The 20,638-nt window shown below is 42.3% G+C and overlaps 2 protein-coding genes across 6 annotated transcripts in view; both read left to right on the forward strand.

Moving 5' to 3' along the window:
• Positions 1 to 18,313, forward strand: part of LOC116689311 (homeobox protein cut-like 2) — a 64,331-nt gene extending 46,018 nt beyond the window's left edge. Inside the window, exons 8-21 of the mRNA XM_032515809.1 lie at positions 1,631 to 1,679; positions 2,526 to 2,612; positions 3,674 to 3,865; positions 3,997 to 4,055; positions 4,546 to 4,594; positions 4,834 to 4,933; positions 5,273 to 5,902; positions 7,744 to 7,845; positions 8,032 to 8,876; positions 12,233 to 12,398; positions 13,050 to 13,355; positions 13,431 to 13,619; positions 14,252 to 14,528; positions 14,706 to 18,313. Coding sequence (XP_032371700.1) covers positions 1,631 to 1,679; positions 2,526 to 2,612; positions 3,674 to 3,865; positions 3,997 to 4,055; positions 4,546 to 4,594; positions 4,834 to 4,933; positions 5,273 to 5,902; positions 7,744 to 7,845; positions 8,032 to 8,876; positions 12,233 to 12,398; positions 13,050 to 13,355; positions 13,431 to 13,619; positions 14,252 to 14,528; positions 14,706 to 15,519 — 3,865 coding nt within the window. The 3' untranslated portion in view covers positions 15,520 to 18,313. The remainder of the gene's footprint in view (positions 1 to 1,630; positions 1,680 to 2,525; positions 2,613 to 3,673; positions 3,866 to 3,996; positions 4,056 to 4,545; positions 4,595 to 4,833; positions 4,934 to 5,272; positions 5,903 to 7,743; positions 7,846 to 8,031; positions 8,877 to 12,232; positions 12,399 to 13,049; positions 13,356 to 13,430; positions 13,620 to 14,251; positions 14,529 to 14,705) is intronic.
• A 718-nt stretch (positions 18,314 to 19,031) lies between these two features.
• Positions 19,032 to 20,638, forward strand: part of LOC116689314 (myotubularin-related protein 3) — a 34,989-nt gene continuing 33,382 nt past the window's right edge. For all 5 annotated transcript variants that reach the window (XM_032515822.1, XM_032515824.1, XM_032515823.1 and 2 more), the window contains exon 1: positions 19,032 to 19,226. The gene's annotated coding sequence lies outside the window, so the exon portion shown is untranslated. The remainder of the gene's footprint in view (positions 19,227 to 20,638) is intronic.

Raw genomic sequence — 20,638 nt, forward strand, 5'->3', positions numbered from 1 at the left:
TGCACCACACGCCACCGGTGATCTTTAATGCCAAGAATATGTTAGGTTTGAGACACTCAGTGTCTAATGGATTACTCATCTTACTGTAGAAATAGTATCGTCTTCATGTCATAATGATTCCATTGGATCACTAACATTTTAGGTATTTTGTTCTGCAGACTGATGTGAGAGCGGTTAAATGCAAACATGAAAGACAATGAGCGTTCGGCTGAATGCAGTTTCTATAAATGTGGATGAAAAAGAATTCTTAAAATGTTTTTTGAACACAATTGTCTTTTGGTAAAAACGGTCTACTGTGTCGCGGAAACCTGCGTAACCTATGTGCATATTCAAATCAATCACAGCATCCTCGTTAATTCATCCCTATCTACCTTTTGAAAACCAGGTCCCACGTGTGCAAAATAAAACTGTTGCACTTCAAACAAACCTCATGAATAATCCTGCTGAGCTTCTGTTTAAATTAGACTTCTGTGATTGTAAGATGTATGGAGGCAAGTTGGAGTTCAATCTCAAGAGAGGATAGAATCACACATCCATCCGTTGGGCCTTTATACATACAGCGTTTATACAGAGCCAGAGCTACAATGGAGGACACAGAGGGGCTACCATACACTGTTGAAGCACCTGGGGTTTCTATTATAATAAATATCCATAACACAGAAAACAATCAATGGATTTTTCTTTTTGGTGGTTAGTGAAATATTTACTATTGGGGTGTGGCACAGTATGGGAATCAGTTATGATTCAGTTATGCGTGAATGGTACTCAAGTGTTAGCAGAGGGACAGTGTTGCACCCAGTTGCCACTTTATACGGCATACCTAGAAAAAACGAATGCAGTCTAACACAACAGTCCTACAGTGAAGCCTATTGTCACGATGATTTGGTTTTTTGATTTCAGTTTTTGTTTGAACTAAGTGTTGATTTAACTGTATGGTCATGTACTGTGTTATACTGAGAGGTTCTTATAATATTTAACCCAGTGTTGTCTTCCCTTCAGCCATGAACCATGTTGTCCTTCTGGGTCCAAATAGAAAATGAACTTGTTTTGGTGCTTTTCACAATTTGTTTTGGCACTTTTTGTATGCTTCTGACACTTTTTTAAAAACGTTTTGGTCTTTTTTCTTTAGTTCTTGCTCAATAAACCAAATTTAAATGACATTATAACTCATTATCATAAGACTTTTTGAGATTTTTGAGTTTAAAGAAGCAGAGATTTATGAATTATTTTGACTAATAGTTCAAAGGATGTTTAGTAAATCACAGACAACTAAAATACAATTGAATAAAACACCCCAAATTCAATGGAAGTAATCATTAATTTTACCCCCAAAGTACAACATAGTATTGCACCATACTGTATATGGTTTAAGACTTATAACTTTATATTTGATTTCCTGAAATGGACATGGGGAAAATAAAGATGTACTTACTTCTAAAACTTGAACTTCTTCAAAAGGGAACTGTGACTGTCATACTTTAGCTTTTTTCTTTTTTACTAACAAAATGTGTAACAACAACAGGTGTGCTTTTTTTTTTTAATGTGTACTGGAGAGTGAGGGTATCTGTTCAGTAATCTTGTGGTTCTCTCTCTGTGTGTGTGTGTGTGTGTGTGTGTGTGTGTGTTCCAGGGCAGCGGAGGTTGAGACCATCATGGCGAGTCTCGACAAAGCAAACCAGGTGAGTACAGTCTTCCTCTGCACTTCTCTGATTGAGATGCTCCTTCGTTAAGGTAATCACTCCTGTAATCAAGCCTTGGCTTTATTAGACACCCTCGTCCTGTGTCCCCCCCCCCACCCCCCAACCCGCACCCCGATCTTCCTCCACATCCACCTCCCCTCCCCTGAGCGTGTGATTAGCGAGTGTAAGCCTGAGCCCCCCGTCGGTGGGCGCTGTGGCAGCACGGCTCCACTCAGCAGAGAGCGGCAGACTGCCGAGCGCGATTGATGCCGGAGCGCCAAACGCCGGGGTTCATAGTTATCTCACTGTCTTGATTGCTTCCTCGTCTGGTGATACCTCTTTTTCTTCTGCTCCTTTCTTCTCCCCCTCTGCTTTTCTCTCCCATGCTCTTTTTCTCACTCTGCTGCTCTCTGCCAGCAGCTCCTAGATAAATGTTCTCAAAATGAATCATTAATTAGCCGGCCGGGTGTGACAGAGCAGGTAAACAGTTTGGGGAATAAAGTGGGCTGACTAAACAGCCCCCTCAGCAGAATAAAGCGGTGGCTGTACTCGTCTGTGTGGGCCCCTACTCGGGTTTTCAGTCGGCTCTAAAATTTCCGAGCAATGGCACCTCCTTTGATTTATGTATATGCTCTCACCTTGATCAACTCATTAGCCAATTGATGCGTCTCGTGTACGAAAACTGTAACGCTGTGATACTGTGTGTGTGTGTGTGTGTGGTGTGTGTGTGTGTGTGTGGTGTGTGTGTGTGTGTGTGTGGTGTGTGTGTGTGTGTGTGTGTGTGTGTGTGTGTGGTGTGTGTGTGTGTGTGTGTGTGTGTGTGTGTGTGTGTGCGTGCGTGCACAGAGAGCGGAAAAGGCCCAGAGGGAAGTGGACAGGCTAAAGGAGCAGTTAGCCACAGGGAACTGCCATCCAGCAGAGGGCACTAGCAGGGTAAGAATAATGTCCCTTGGGTGACTGTTATTTGATTTTTGGCCATATCCTGGCAGTGGTAACTAAGTAGATTTACTCAAGTGCTTTACTCAATATATCCTTTGTACATTTACTCTGCTACATTCTTGTAGATGTAGTTACTAGTTCCTTTTCAGAACTTCTAGGATACTAAGACTATCGTTGCTTTGTAGTTCACTTCCCAGAGATATTCTGTCAATTCAATATTTCCCTCAGCTTCAGTTTTTGAGGTTTTGTAGGTAGTGTACAATTTCTTATTAGTCAACTGAAAAGACAGATTTATTCTTAAACTGAGACTTTATTCCACAATGACCCCTTAAGGACCGATACAGACAATTCAATTCAGTTCAATTCTATTTATAGTATCAAATCAGAACAAGAGTTATCTCAAGACACTTTACAGATAGAGTAGGTCTGACCGCACTCTATAATTTACAAAGGCAATAACACATACAACACCATTAAAAAATGAATGAATACATTCTGAATAACATAGCCTTTACTGTATAATTTTAACAAACTAAACAAGATTTGTTCAATTTTTGATATCATAGTTTTGAATATGACAATACTTGCTCTTGCTCTAGCCAAAGGATCGTGTTTCTGTCTAAATCAAGACAAGAACAAACTCATATATAAATTTCAGCTGTCTTAAAACATGATGTTAATTTCTCTTCTTGGAAATGAATAAATTACGACTAACACCTAAATTTAGACAGGTGTGCAAATCACAAGATTACAAAACCAGTGACAGAGACCCGCCGAATGGCTTTTAATTGGTACAGACATGCTACCACCTTATTATCAGATACAGTCCCTATTAAACATTGAAATGCAGTATTAATGGTGAGCTGAAGTCAAATTGTTCTCACATTCTAACTATAAATTACATCAACGCAGTGTTGATGTAATTTCTAGTTTATAGGTTGTGGTTCACTGGCTGGCCTCTCACCTTCCCCCCCTCCCCTTACTCCTTCTATCACTTTCTTCCCCTCCCTCCCCCTCACACCCTCTGCCACGTCTCCCCTTTCTCGCCCTGTCAGGAGAAGAACGAGAAGGGCGAGGTGTTGCCCTTGCAGCTAGAGGCCGCCCTGCTGGCTAAAGACCGCGAAATCCTCCGTCTTCTGGAGAACATTCAGCGGCTGCAGTTCACGTTACAGGAATTTCAAGAGACCTCGGCCAATCAGATCCTAGAGCTGGAGCGCCAGCTTGCCTATAAAACAGAAACTATCGAGGTGAGTGGCATGCGCCACGCGAGAGGTGACAGAACTCGGCGAAGACCCCCTCAGGCCTCAGCGGCTCTGGTAACCAATAAGATTCCTACTATTAATAAATATAACATGCTGCTTCTCTTTTTCCATTTCAGAGATTAGAAGCTAAACTGCAATCCCAGATGGACTATGAAGAGATTAAAACTGAACTCAGGTGATCTTTTGAGTGTAAACTGAATGTCAAACATAACTCAAAGTCATACATAACAGTGCTGCACAATATACAGTATATACTGTATATTGTTCAGTATCAACTGGCGCAAGATACACATCGCGAATGTCTGCAATAGACACAAAACTGAAGAAAAAAATTAATTGAAAGAAAATATCAGCAGAAAACAGCACATTAAAATGTAACATTCTTTTTTTTTTAAGTGATGCCTTTTATGTTCAATATAATGTTCAATTGGTTTAATAAAAAAACGTTGGAAACAATTTTCTTTTTATTTGTTTTAAATTCAACACGTTTTAAATTCAATTTAAATAACGGTTTATTCACCACGAGTAATGTTGTTCTCTGGATATTCAACAACATTATCACATATCGCATATTTTCCTCATATCGTGCAGTCCAAATACATGACAGTGTGTCTTTAAGTTCACAAAAATTGACTTTTTTCTGCATGTTTTGTTTCTGTCTGTAGTATCCTCAAGGTAATGAAGCTGGCTTCAGCAAACGGCAGCTCGACCCAGGTACATATGCTCCTGCACCCTCTTATTGTACAGCAGCTTGAAACAGACTAGCTGTTCTCTCCTCAAAGTAGACCTTTGTTTTTGTCTTAATGTCCTCACGGTGTCTGGGAAGAAAAGCTACAGCAGTGGCATTGAAAGCTTCCCTGATCCTCATCCATTATAAGGATATCTACAGCCACTGCAATTGATTAATCGAAAGTTAACAGCTTTTGTGCATGTGTGTGTTTGTGTTTGCATAGGATTCTGCCAAGGCTGCAGAGGCTATTTTGCTGGATAAAGAGGCCTTTCTTCCATCTCACAAATACCTGGTGGATAAGGCCCGCATTTTGCAGAGCATTGGTAAAATATTTGTCTCTCACGTTTGATTTCTCTGTCTATAAAACCGAGTTTAAAGACAATTCCACAAGATTCTTAACGACAAGCAGCGAGTTTTGTCATCGCCTAAAAGCTCCCCATAATTCACTGATTGCTTGGTACTCATTTGTCAGACTCAATCAATTACTTAAATCTCTTTGCATAAACTGAGGCTGCATGATGTAGTCTAAGTTTGCAAGGTGCTAGAAAGCAAGTGAGTTAATTAATTAAATATCTGCTATCATCAACAATGACTTGATTACACTAGTACTTACTAGTATGTGTCATATATAAGTTAAATATATATGTGTCTTCTGTCTCCAGATGATGACCAGTCTGAGGATGTAGGTAGGGAGATTGGCAGGCCGCCCTGCTCCCTCTCGTCGTCCTCTCATGCGGATGGCCGGGCCTCCCCCAGCCCCGGTCCCCCCACCCTGGACGGCTCCTCCTCCAGCCACGATCAACCCCGGCCATTTTCTGAGTCACCGAGCTCTGGCGACAGACTGTCAGGAGACCACATCCTTCACAAGCAGCTTCTCTCCCCACACTTTAAAAAGGAGGGCCTCATGGCTTTTCCCACTGCCCTCTATGCAGCCAAAGTGGCCCTTATGTCAGCAACCCATGGGTCCGTGGGGGCGAGCAGCGTCGACGCTGGCTTGACCAGCGACCAGTCCGAAAGCGGCAGCTCGACTGCAGGAGACGAGGACCAACTGGACACGGCCGAGATCGCCTTCCAGGTGAAGGAGCAGCTGCTGAAGCATAACATTGGCCAGCGGGTGTTTGGCCACTATGTGCTGGGTCTCTCCCAGGGCTCGGTCAGTGAGATCCTGGCAAGACCCAAACCCTGGAGGAAGCTGACTGTGAAAGGCAAAGAACCTTTCATTAAGATGAAGCAGTTCCTCTCTGATGAACAGAACATCCTCGCACTAAGGACCATCCAGGTCCGCCAGAGAGGTGAGTGGAAAAGACAGCGGCATGACAGAAAATGTTAGAAAAATAGGCAGGTGCAAGTGGGAATGAACAATACACACCATTTTGTATTTGTAACCTGAGCAATCAAGACAGATTTCACAGAAGTCACCTCTTTAACCATGTGTTCTCGACCATTGGCTTGGTAGTGGAAATAAGTGTCAACAAAACTATGAATAGGTCAAAACCAACAGTGCATTTATCTCACTCACTAGAGCTGAGCGATTAATCGTTTTCAAATCGAAATTGAAAACGAGATGAGATTTGACATCATGCGATTAGCTAATCACGAAGACCGTGATTTAATCAGCTGTGCAATATTTAGTTGAATGTTTAGTGTAACATTTGGTTTAAAAACGTGTATTCCTCTTTGTATTATTACATTTACTGTTTTTTCATAAGATAAATGCTGGAAAAATCTCAAATATCACAGATTGTTCACAGAAAGGCCTAATTTTTCATTTTTTTTGTATAACTTTATCTAACATGATGGTAATTAATCTGTAGATGCTGCTGTTGAACTGAGGCAGATCAGAAACTTCAATTTACAAGAAAGTATTTTTTTTATTGGAATGGTTCATTTCCTTATTATAACTTTAGCTTTTGTGATAAATGTTCTGTGTTTGACTGTTCAATGTTCCATGCTTATTAAAAGAAAAACATTTATCGCTGGCAATTCATATCTACAGTATGTTCTCATCCTTGCATAAGAATAAAGAGCAGTTTTGATTGTGCCTAATGTTATAATGCTCCATGACATGTTTTATCTGTTACACAGTCAATGTTGAACTTTAGCTAAACTTTTAAGACAAAATCGCAAATGGAATCGTAATCGCAATATTTGGTAGAAAAATTGCAGTTAGATTTTTCCCCTAAATCTTTCAGCCCTATGGCTAACACAGTATTGTGTAGCCAAAACCTGATACATGTTATTTCTCTGTGTTTTCCAAAAACACATCAGTATGCCACACTGTTGCACTGGGTGACAGGTTCCTTCATTACCATCAACATACGGCTCTGTAATTTATTTTGAGTCAATCCCACATACCCCATCCTGCTACTGGAAATACTCACCAGAACAAGAAATATGCATTCATCTGCAGCTGAATATAGTCCCCAACAAATACACTATTTACTCTTGTTTGAGCAATGTTTGCTCAAAACTAAAGGGCCTGGCTGTAGGAAAATTACTCAGCCTTTTCTAAAAATGAAACTATATATTTTCTGCCCCCTCCCTTTTTTCAATGATTAGGTGTAGTAGGTTAAACTTTAACCAGCAAGTACTAGTGCATACACCAATTGTCAGTTAACTTTTACCCTCACCCTTGTTTTGACTTGAAAATATATGGTTTAGACAACATGGATAAACAGGAGTATCCATAGGTGACCAGAGCCACCAAAATAAGAACTAGGTTGTTAAAAAAATAAATGTTTTGAGAGTTTTCAAGGTGTTGACGAGAATATTAAGTTATGACATAGCAAGGAGTTTTTAGTGCAGATTTAATCATGCCATCTTGTTTTGGTGCCTTAGCTTCTGGACCGGTGTACGTTTAAACTCTCTAATCTACTTGGACCTCATCCTTGACTTCATTGCGGCTTCCTCTGCCATGTTTGTAGTGTTACTTTTAAACTTTGTTTTCTCCCCAGATTCACAGCTTTTGAAAGTTGAGCTTCCCGTATACTGCAACCTCAGACAGCACGCGCTCAAAGGCAGCCATTGATCTACCAGTCAAAAGCAAAGCCTTGGAACTGCTCTCTGATCAACCATCCCACTCACCCCCCTCCTCTCCCCTCTCTCTATCTCTTTCTGTTACCCTCTGTGGCAGGGAGCATCACTCCGCGCATCCGAACTCCTGAAACTGGGTCAGACGACGCCATTAGGAATATCCTGGAGCAGGCCAAGAAGGAGATCCAGTCCCAGAGGGGAGGTGAGGAATGGAGCTGCCAGTCATAAGCCATAGTTTAAAGCCATATTGATTAATTTTTTTCTTCTTCCATTGACAACAATGTTTACTGTTTTATTAGGATTTTGGCTCAGAATTGGATTGCATCTAAACAGGAAAGTTGATTTGAGAATGCATCAGTGTCAGGAGTGCGGGTCTTTTTTTGTTTAGGTGATGGCAAGTCGTCTCTGAACAGCTCATCAGGCAGAAGCAGTAACGGCGCAGGCAGCAGCTCTGACGAAACCATAAAGAACATCCTCGATCAGGCCAGGAGGGAGATGGAGGCCCAGCAGCACACCCTGATGGAGATGGACGTTTGTGGGAGGGCCCCGATGGTCAGCTCAGGAGGTCAGGTAGAGCGTCTGGGGCCCCCAGAACGCTCCAGGGGCCTACCTTTACCCATCTCCATCAAACAAGAGGAGGGAGGCTGCGTTACAGTATGCATGGCCAACTCTATCAGCAGCCCCCAGACGCCCCTCAGTGTCCTCTCCCCGGCTGCATTTGTCCAGAACATAATCCGCAAAGTCAAATCAGAGATCGGCGAAGTGGGCACTTACTTCGACCAGCACTGGTCTCAGGAGCGGGGGTCAATGGTGCTCAGCGGCGGAGGTAGCTCTCTGCCCTTCAATTCAGTCTCTCCCTCCTTGTCTTCCTCCTCCTCCGGGCCCTCGGCGTTACCCCGGCCCTGGCCCCGCCTGGAGAACGGCGAATATCTGCCCAACAGCGAGGAGGCCTCTGCTGCCGAGGACGAGCTGGGGCTGGGGCTGGGCCGGCCATTGGAGGTCAAAGTGGAGTCAGACACATCGGTAAGTGGAGAGTCTCCTGGCCCCGGCCCCGGAAGGCTTTCCTACTATCCAGCGTACATCCCCCGCGCCCTCAAGCCCACCGTGCCACCGCTGACTCCAGAGCAGTACGAGATGTACATGTACCGAGAGGTGGACACCATTGAGCTGACAAGGCAGGTGAAGGAGAAGCTGGCAAAGAACGGCATCTGTCAGAGGATCTTTGGAGAAAAGGTCAGATGTTGCTCTTTCTAATTAAAACAAAATGTATGCATGCTGCAATACAAGCAGCCTGCTAATGCCCTGCCGAATCTGTTCTTACTGCAATACGTTGATCATATGCATGAGAAAAATTCTGCTGCACCAAGATACAATAAAACAGTTTGGTTAGGGGTGTGCAAAAAAATCAATTTGTATTTGAATCGCGATTCAAGGTGGAGACTGGGGGTGTGGCCTTGACCAACTGCCACTTTGCTTGTTTGAAAGCCATGATGTCTCTCTCTCATGGGTGGGCCAAATTCTCTGGGCGGGCAAAGCAGAGAAAGGGGAGGTAACCCCTGGAATCTTGCCCCTTATGAAGTCAAATAGGGTAAGATTCCAGATCGGCCCATCTGAGCTTTCATTTTCTCAAAGGCAGAGCAGGATACCCTGGGCTCGGTTTACACCTATCACCATTTCTAGCCACTGGGGGACCATAGGTAGGCTGGTGGAACGCATATTAAAGTGAAAATTTCATGCCATGGGACCTCTAAATTATTGTCATAGGTAATAATAATTGTCTCTGCTTTAACACTAGATACAAAATGATATCAATACATCTACAATGATGTCAATAAAGAAATACATTTGTTTGAGGTTCAAAGAAGAACACAACTCAAATTTTAAACTCCATTTCTCTTAAATGGTAATCCCTTAATATGTCATAATATGTACCATGATCAAGGTTTCCCAAACCAGAGAAGCTCCACAAACAGTGATGGGAACTATATATTACTATATTACATATTTATTACACTGAATATTTTCAGATCTCCAGACTACATATAATATTGACTATGGTTACACAAAACACAAAACACAAAAAACGAAGGAAAAAAAATAATGCAGCAATGAGATCATTCATGTGAAAAAGTAATTTGCCCCTTTAAATGTAATAATAGGCCGCACCACTTTAGCAGCAATAACCGCAGCCCGACACGTATTATAATATGATCTCAGTATTTCACTTCCATGCTGTGGAAGTATTTCAAACTTGTCTTTATGCAGAAAGAGACTTTTGAGGTGCTTCGGTCCTGCTGCTGCATCCTTGTTGAGTTCACGTCCGGACGTTGTGAAGAGCACTCAAACCCTTGTATTTTAGTTTTTTCAACATGCCAGGGGTGTTTTTTGTGATATGGATCATTGTCTTGTGGCATTAGAGTTTGGCACTGAGCAGAGTTCATGCTTCCCTCAATAATAACAAGACCAATAATATCACATGTGACAGTATGATGATCATAATACAGTTGCTTCATGTATCACAGCCCTGTGAGAAGCTGTTAGAAGTTGGAAATTCTGTTTTTTCTTTATACTAGGTTTGCACGATATGGACATTGAAAATTTGATATAGCGATTTCGATATTGTAAAACTACAAAAGTGACAGGAAAAGCATCAAAATGGATTCATAACAAATTTAGTGTTCAAGTTTAGTGTTGTAAACAAGGTTTATTTCAACAGACTGTCATATTGGACAACATAAATAAATAACGACCATGTCTACAGAACTGGACATGTTTTACTGCTTGGACAGTATAAAATAAATAAATATAGAGAACAGGACAACTTTTCTTTCTCTTCTCTGATTGGTTCCATTTTGTTGTCTCTATCTCTTTCTTCCCTTACACGTCACTCTGTTGAAATATGCACACACGGGGTACGCTCCATTGGGTTTGTCACGTAGTGGACCCGTGTGCTGACGTGCACTAGCATGTGAAAGTGGCCTGGTAACTGGCCAATGAGGGCTCTTGTGGACGCAGCGCTCCACAAAATACACAAAATATTGCATACGTATTGCGACACTTTAGATATACTGCAATAACGATATTGAGTCGATATGTCTTGCACCCAGGTATACCAGGACCTGCGTTGTCTAAAAAGTCACTGAGTCTTTAAGGCCAACTATCCTAAAAGCCTTTGGGGTCTTTTTTGCAAATGTGAGAGAACAATGTTTGCTACAACTTTGCCACACTCCCTTAAATCCTGTTTTTCCCCATATCTCTCTTATTGTGGGGCCACCAACTGTCCTTATAGCTGAGAGGCCTGCATTTCTTTGGATGTTCTCTCTTGTGACTTATTTTGTGGTGATTGGTTGACTCTGATGGTAAGGTTCAGTAATTCATTTCAGTATTCAGCCGTCTTTCTGCGTTCAATCATCTGGATCTAGTTATAAGCCAAATGTAAGTGATTTAGTAACAAATGCCAAATTTTCCAATGAGAGACATCAGTGTAGGACAAGTTTGTTCACTAAATCCTAATTTTAAAATGTGTTTTCCTTTAGTCAAATGTTACATGCTATCAAAAACCATTGAAACCATTCACTGTGACAAATATGCACCAACAGAGGGAATTCACAACGCTGTATTTTGAATGCCTTTTTCCTTAAATGAGCTACTTTTTGTTGTATATAGGCATCAGTTTTGTTAGGGTGGTGATGGCACAGTGGATATGTCATATGCCTTTGGTGTGGGAGACCGGAATTTGAATCCCACGGCGATGCCCACTGTGTCCCTGAGCAAGACACTTAACCCCTAGTTGCTCTTCTGACATATTATAAGTCGCTTTGGATAAAAGTGTCAGCTAAATGACATGAAATCTAATGTAATGTTAGATCAGCTCCAAAAAATATGGCTACTATCCCTCTGGGTGTTTTCCTGGCTCCTTTTTTATTTATCACAATTTATCCTCTCGGGAGTAGATACCCCATTTAGGTTTCATGGTGCAGATTTTAATATTAAGGGTTCAATTCTTGATTCTCCAGCTTGGGCCTTTGCGTGAGAGGTATTAATATCTGTAAAGGCTTGACTGTTGATTTGACTTCAGTAAAGGTTTCTTAAACTGAGTTCCACATAGGGTGAAGGTGAATTTTTATACAAACTAATTGTTTCTGGCACATTCGGGAGTCTGTTGAAATTTTATTTATAATTGAAAAGGCAAAAAAAGAAAAATATATTACTTAAATAAAATAAAGTTGGTTGAAGTTGGACCACACATGTTTTCTTTATGAATAAATTCATGCTCATGCAAACACAAAATGTGGCTGTTGAAAACTTTCAGCACTCCGCTCCAGCCCCGGTCTTTTTTTCATCTCCATGAAATGTGCTGCCACTGTAAGTTACATCTGTATTTGAACAGACTCAACTGAAACATGTATGGTGTATTGCTTCCCTCTAGTGGTTGTTTGCTGAAAATGAATCACTGACGCCACATGCCCAAGTGCAAACAGATTCATTTTTGGAATAATAATTGGGAAATCACTCATCCTTAATAAATTTTCTGTTAGCATTGTTACAAAAAGCAGGCGTAGGTAAAATATATTTATTGCATGGCACAGGTGCTGGGACTTTCTCAGGGGAGCGTAAGCGACATGCTGTCTCGGCCCAAACCCTGGAGCAAGCTGACCCAGAAAGGCAGGGAGCCCTTCATCCGCATGCAGCTATGGCTACTGGACCAGCTAGGCCAGAGCCTCAGCCAGCCCCCGAACCACAGCCACACTCTGGGTGAGACTGCAGTACACACACACACACACACACACACACACACACACACACACACACACACACACACACACACACAATCACACACACACACAGTGCGTCTCACTATCTTTGTGGGGACCCATCAGTGACATAATGCTTTCCCTAGCCCCTAACCTTAACCATTACAACTAAATGGCGAACCTTAAAAAAATAATAATCCCTCAAATAAGTCCTTTTAAAGTTGTGGGGTCAAGCATTTTGGCACCACAAAGCTGTCGGGACCCCACATTTATCCTGTATTCTCAGTTTTTGAACCCCACGAATGTAGTTAAACAAGAACACACACAAATGTAACTGAACGATGGATCAAAGTAATCGAAACACGATGGCGTTGATGGAGGCGCTTGCAAAATGTAGTGCCTCTATACTCTAATTTGGTGTTTTTTTCTCTGCTCTATGATCACATTCTCTTCATAATTCACTTTCAATTTCGATACTGTGCTTACAACAACAATAAAGTCACTTCAGAGAATCACACTTCAGATGTTTTAATATAAAAAATTACATAAAGTACAGTTGCTGCAGTACTTTACTCTACATACACTGGGACATATGCAATGGCTACATCTAGGCTATAGATTTACTGTTTTTTGTGATGCCTCCAACCTCCAGATAAAAGCCCTGTGACGGCCCAGTCCTCGCCCTCCCCGCCTCCTAGCCCAGCGGAGAGCCACCCAAGTCCACTGGTTGAGCCTGTCAGCCACTCCCTGGAGAGCAGCAAGGAGAACCAGCAGCCTGAGAGCCTGGGCCTGGGGTTGCCCCCCCACCCAGCGGGAGGGAAATCCACTCCCAGCCTCATGGCCCTGCATCAGCCCACAAACCCACTGGGTATCCAGGAGCTGGTGGCCATGTCGTCGGAGCTAGACACTTACGCCATCACCAAGAAGGTCAAGGAGGTGCTAACTGACAACAACCTAGGTGGGTCTAACTTCACACTGTGGGGTGGCTCTTAGGAATGCAGTCCTACATACTGTGTATGTTTGTTTCCCACAGGCCAGCGTCTTTTCGGGGAGACCATCCTGGGCCTGACTCAAGGCTCGGTGTCTGACCTGCTCTCCAGGCCCAAACCGTGGCACAAACTCAGCCTGAAAGGCAGGGAGCCGTTTGTCCGCATGCAGCTGTGGCTCAATGATCCTCACAATGTAGACAAGCTGAGGGCCATGAAGAAGATGGAAAAGAAAGGTGGGGATCCAGAGTGTATGCTATAATATCTTTCAGTACATGTTTGAGAGGGTGTTGGTGTCTTGGTGTTAAGTTAACATGCACATATGAACGTGTCGGATGGCTTTCTCTATCAACACGGACTGGCATAACTTCATCTACAAGGCTATTTTAGGTCTACTTCTATTCTACCTTCTGACCTACAGTATGTCAGTGTAAATATCAGGACTTATAATCTTTGTTCCCAGGATCTTTTCCTTCTGTCTGTTCCAAAGGTTAGAACTGAGCTGGGGGGGAAAAGGCGTTTAACTTTGCTGCTCCCTCTACATGGAACAAGTTTTAGAAATCCATTAAACTTAATGAGCGGGTCCATTGGTTGCTTTTAAGAGGATGTTGATTGACTTGGAGGCAGCCACATCTGGCTGTAGCTGATTTGCCTGATGTGTTTAGGATTGTGGTTGACTTTGAGGGATTTGCTGTTTCAGTTGTCTTATGTTTGTAGTGTTTTTGTGTTTTTGTGTGGTTGTATGGTGGCCTGTCTTGGCTAGGACACAAAAGAGATTTTTAATCTCAATAAGTATCTTACTGGTAAATAAAGGTAAATAAAATAAAATGTAATCCTCTTACACTGGATATCACTGTCTTCCCTCCAGCCTATCTGAAAAGGCGGTACGGGCTGCTGAGCACCGGCTCAGACAGTGACTCGCCTAGCACTCGTTCTGAGTGTGTGAGTCCGGCCTTGGCCTCGCTGGACCTGTGCCCCTACAACCAGGTGAAGAAGCCTCGGGTGGTGCTGGGAGCTGAAGAGAAAGAATCTCTGAGGAAGGCCTACCTCCTGGAGCCCTACCCCTCTCAGAACACCATTGAGATACTGGCCTCCCAGCTCAAACTCAAAACCAACACTGTCATCAACTGGTTCCACAACTACAGGCCAGTCCAATGACCATTGTGATGTTTGCTACTAGCTGTTTCTCTTGTTTTCATCACTTCTGTACATATATTTTAATCTGCAACTAGATACCTGAAATGTAAATTGGTGAAAGTTAACTTTAATATCCTGACCCTTGAGCCTTCATCTGACTGTCTAACAGCAGTGTTTGTGTGCAGGTCCCGGATGCGACGGGAGGTGCTGATGGAGGGTCTGCCAGACAATGACACAGATGCTGAGCACCACAGCTACTCCCCCTCAGTGACGCGGAGCCCCCACTCTGATGGAGAGGAGAGGAGGCTGCAGCAGCCCTCAGGATTCATCCACTCCAGCCTTCCTCTCAGCGCCAACACCGCACTGCCTCATGTCAAACAGGAGGCAATGGACAGGGAAGACGAGGGGGAGGAAGGAAGGGATGGCTCCATGAAACAGTCGAGGGTTCAGTGTTTCTCCACAGCCGTACAGTTCCCGCAGTTGAAAAGCGAGCATGAGGATTCCATCGCTAGCTGCCGCGAGCCCCACTTGGCTGGCCAGAGCCTGAGGCAGGAAGAGGGGTTGAGCAGCCAGGCTCAGGGGCTCTACCCTGGCCCAGTTGCCATAGACGGTCCGCAGAGAACCAACCAGTCCAGGCACGAGGGGGAAGAATCCGGAAAGTCACCTGTTGACCCTGTCAGCTTCAAGGCTTCATCAGAGCCCTGCCGCAGCAGCTTGGAGGTCTCCCTCAACTCCCCCTCTGCTGCATCCTCACCCGGCCTCATGATGTCAGTCTCCCCTGTCCCCTCCTCCTCTGCTCCCATTTCGCCCTCGCTGCCCAATCCGCCCTCAACAAGCACCAGTCACAGCCTGGATCCTAACCAGCTCCCTCCTTTCCAAAGCCCCAAACTCAACAGAAGCTCTCAGAGACGCAATGAGAAAATGGCCAACCTCAATAACATCATCCACAGGTTAGAAAGAGCAGCCAATCGAGAGGAAACACTCGAATGGGAGTTTTAACTCCCCCTTTTACTTGCATCTAGTCCTGATGACCCTCATGGTACACAGGAGAGTCTCAAATAGAAGCTTCCTAAAAACTTGGAACGGAGCGTAGCTCCTGAAGGCCTGTCCTCTCAGACTGATAACTCATAAGAAATGGGAACGCAGAGCTAAACATATAGCTGAATTCCCTACAGGAACTTAAAGAGTTGAAAACAATTTATAATTGTGTATTTGTTTTTGTTTTGTTTTTGATAATGCATACTACTTTGAAATATATGTGACAGCACTAGCTGTTGTTTTACCTATTGGACTTGACATGAAGACTTTTGCAGCTATGGTGTCATAAAATGTACACTGAAGTTCTGTAGATTGCCACTGGGTGAGATTAAAAAAAAGACCCCTGTCTTAAGCCATTAAAAGCACTATAACTATTTGAAAAGAGACATTGACCAAATTTGCTACTTTTTGAATAGCAATTTTTCAGATTTTGTCTGTAAGACTGGACAGTTTAAGTCAAGTAACATGAAATCCTATTACTGACTGAGGGATAGTCCTTTAAGACTCTAAATACTCAACATCTTGTATGTACTTAGTTTCTTGGTGATATGTTTTGAAATATTTGTAACTCACACGTATAAAATGTGGTTGTACATGTTGTAGAATTGTCTGCAATAGCCTTCTCTAAACCTGATGTAGCATGGTACTCACCTGCCCCTGTTATCCTCTGTAGTTAGTCACCTGTGATTATACTTGAGCGAAAACAAGAGAAAAAAAAAGTTGAAAACCCTGCAAAAAATAACAAAAAAGGAAACGTTGAATCTAATGAGTACAGTACTGTTAGTGTTTTCTTTTCCTCTTTTCTTTGCATAATCCTCGAGGTTTACAGTTTAGGGCCCTTGTGCTTTTTGGTAGTAAGTGAAACATTCACTACACATGAGCACAGTTTACATGATTTCTTTCAGACTTACCTCTCTGACCCTCCAAGGCACTGGTTCTCAGACTGTAACAGGCCAAGACACAAGACACCTGTTTTACCTCAGATTATGTTGATGCACATCCTGCTAGGAACATGCATTTTATTCTTATACGTAAACATGACCCACACTTATTTGAATCAATGGAGGGAAAGTACTCTGTATCATGCCTCAGATGTGCCGGGAATCCAACATGAAGCAAGGGGCGAATTTAAATGTCTGAATGAAAATCTCTTTTCATAGAATATGCTGCTCTTTGAAGAGATAGGGAGCTTGTACTTCTGTTATGTGTTTGTATTATGATCTCATAATAGCTTATTGTAGCTAGAATATACATACTTGATCAAACACCTCAACCTCTAAGCACCGAGATGTTTGGCTGGGCAGTTTGAGTTGAAAAAGTTGCTGTGAGCAACACTACAGTGCAGTGGATTGAACTCCCTTTGGGGCTAAAGCTCAGAGTATTTGAGAGCATGATACAGTACGACCTCTCATCAACATGAAAACATCCAATCTGTAAGTACACTATATTCAAGGACACAAAAGCTTACAGGTATCCCCTCATATTATCTTTGACCACTTGTGTATTGTGTCTGTGGAGGTTTCTTTGTCATGCTTGCAATATGTTCTTTATGTATTTTGCCTCTATTTTATACTCAGAACAGTTAACTAGATATTCAATACCTCGTGTATGAACTACTTACAGCACTTAGATTTTGATAATTGTGAGGACTCAAGAAAATGTCAAATATCAACATTATCCTAAATTAGTGTCCACAAGTCTTTGCCTTTGCTGTATCGTTGAAGTTGGTAGTAAACACTTGCACATGTCTACATAGTTCAGAGGACTTGGATTGTATTATGTAGAGATATATATTACACAATTACAAAAGAAGTCTTACATTCTTGGAACAAAATGTGCTGATTATATTGAAATAGAGTGTACAGATTTAATAAACCAAACCCATTCAAGCCAGTACTGGTCTGGCAAGCTTGCCCACGTTTTAGACCTTCTCTCAGGGTAGTCTTGCTTTTTAAAGCTTTACTGAAACAGTTGCTCTCATCAGTGGTGGTGACTATGATAGACATTATGTGGTGTAGAGAATGACGTTAAATATTAAATGGATTTGTGGAAGTTGTGTATATACGGGAAATGCAACTTTCACAGAAAGTGGTGGTTTGTTGGGGAGCTGTTGCTGTTTTGTAATTCATTACACGGATGTGTCTGAGGATAGTGTAGATGGAAACTACCAGGATGAGGCTAATGGGTTGAATTTTTCAGATCAGTAGACCTTGCTCTCTAAAATACTGTTTTGTTTTTCTCTTGGAGCCACAGAAGATTTTTCTCTGGTTTTCGAACCACCATTTTTTGTGCATAATATACTGTATGATTAGAAGTGGCATTTCTAATGTGGAAATTTCATTGTCTTTCATGGTAACATGGACATATGACTGAAAAAGAAATGTATTTACACACATTATCTCTTCATGTAAAGCTCATCTCATTGTTTTGCATGCAAATCCATTCTGCTCTCATTACAAGGGTTAGGACTGTGTTTTGTGTTGTTCTTTCACAGGGACATTAAATCAGCACTTAAAGTCTTTTTACATTAGTGAAGTCCATGCATGGTGCAGCTGATACATTTGGCTCTCACAAAGTCATCATGAATCCAGTCAAATTGGAACTCAATAACGTACTTCCAGGTAAATATTTTAAATCAAGATTATGTTGTGCCATATCATATGCCTAGTGCATTATTCTCACAGGACTAATGCCTCGTGGTAAAGTGTGATTTTAGAGGGGTGTAGGGCTTTTTGTAAACCAGTTCAGAAAAAAAGCAAAGCTTTTTATAACAAGGGCCCTACACATTAGATGGTTTTATTTTGGAAATTGACATTAGTCATTAAAGAATGAGGCAATTGGTCAGCAAATCATTTGAATGATTGTATTCAGAGTTGTTAATATAGAAACAATATTTACAACTCTGACACTGAAGGTTTGTCACAAAGATTTTTTTTTTTTTTTTAATTGAAAGTCAGCTGTGAGCCAATAAAGAGAAGTGTCCTGCAGACTTAAATAACTGTCTAACGCCTCACATGTCAGGCTACTAGATGTAAAAGAATGGACAAAGGTATGCCAAGCCTCTTGGAATTGATTTTGCATATGTAAGCCATCATTCAATACATAATTGTTTAAGATTCTGCTGTGTTGTGTTGTTATTTCTTGATAGTGAGCAGCGACCACCCACATTACAGATTAATGCTCACAAATGAATGCAAACAAATACTTGAAAACACTATAAACTGACTGTAATGTGTATTGTATGAATCTAAAACATGTTATATCCTTAACTATATGGAGCAGTTAATCATTTCCACTTTGTTTGCTTCGTTAGCAGTCACTCGTTTATCCAAACACGTCCTCACTCTGATGGAATTCAGTGTTATTCATCATGTCCATTATTCAGTTGCCCAGTGTTTACATGATCGTACCGCATGGTGCGTCTGAGCCCCTCCTCCGCCCACAGCGTCCCTCTGACGCGATGACATCACACACACGTAGGTTGTTGGGCTAGCTAGAGAATCCGCGGCGATGGCGACGACGGCTCGGTGCTGGAAAGGGACGCAGTGAAGCTGGCCTCGGCTCGGATATGACTAATGCCTATTTGATCGAGGTTTATTTGCTGCTTAGTAATTGCACGGGCTTCGGATGAATCGTTGGTTTCTAACTTCTCATCACTACTTTCTCTGGTGAGTGCGCCGGTTGTGGTCGTTCCTCGGTGTGTTTTGACAGAGGCCTCCGTTTTGGGTTCCGCCCTCCATCTCATAACAACAAAAACAGTTGCAGTGAGCTGTGCTAGCTTAACCAGCTAATGCTAGCTGCCCAACTTACTGGCTTGTCAATGCCACAGCTACTAATGGCAAACACCGAGTACTATGATATTGCAACACAACAACGCACTGTTTGTAAGTAGCTAAAGTTAAATGTTATAGTTTCCTTGCAATCCAAATATCCACTTTGGACTAACGTTAAGCGTTAGCTAGCCAGCAGTACTTAAACTATTTACGTTAGCTAGCTGCAGAAAATCTATTAGCTTAATGCTAACCTTACTACAAGCAAAGTATGTGGAGCAATAATGTTGCCGTTTGCTAGCTAACGTTAGCAAGCTAGCTAGCTAGTTACTTTTGTCTGTTATCTGACGGACTGGTTTGCATGATTTAATTGGCCTGGCAATAAATGGTTTCTCCATAGTTGGTAACGTTATGTTACAGAGCACTTGGCTTGCTAGCACTCATTTAGCTTGACGAAGATTCAAAAGGGTTACGGTTATTTCCGCACCAAACTTGAAAACGTTAACGTGTTAGCTAGCGTTAGTTAGCTAACGTTTTAATTGTAAGTGTTAATATTAACGTTAATACACAAAGTTAACGTTAGCCAACGTTACTGCCGTTGTTATATACATTTTCGCCACCTGACCTTCAATGTAGTAAAGTTAGTCAATGCAATTTGTTTATTTTTAAAACTTTATAATATTAGTTAGGATATTGAGTCTATTTGCTTGATTATGTTGCAGCCTGTGATGCATTGTGGCCTGTCACGGGATATGAGTAACGTCAAGGCTCTAAGGGGCTTAGCCTTCCCTGTGTGACTCTGAACTCAGAACAAGACTGAGCGTGGCCACGGGTCATGAGCCTGCTGCGGTAAACAGAGCCGTGTGTGTGTGGCAGATATGCTTTATCAGCTAGCACAGTGGCCCTCCCCTGGCTGCTTCATACCACTCTTTAAAGACCAGGCAGATAGTAGTGGAGGTCCTCGTTGGTGCAATGGGGTTTTGGTCTTGTTTCTGCCCGGAGAAGGTGTGCCGAGGTCCTGTGCTTCTCATTCACTGACCTCCTCAGATCAAATTTCAGTCTATGCAAGAGTAGCTGCCCTCCACAACCGTTTGTTGTAGCCTGTATGCTTAAATTTCCCTCACATGTTGCCTGTTTGAAAAAGAGATGTTAGGCGATATCATTTTAACTACAATCTCTGTAAATTAGTTTGATATTACAATACAAAGCTGGGATTCTTGGTGAATTTTTCAGCTATTTTAACTACACTGGGCAGGAAATCAACACCTGCCACCAGCTAAGGGGTGTGAAGTGTTTGGCTATGCCAGGTA

This window comes from Etheostoma spectabile, chromosome 5 (genome assembly GCF_008692095.1).
Source record: "Etheostoma spectabile isolate EspeVRDwgs_2016 chromosome 5, UIUC_Espe_1.0, whole genome shotgun sequence".
NCBI lineage: Eukaryota > Metazoa > Chordata > Actinopteri > Perciformes > Percidae > Etheostoma > Etheostoma spectabile.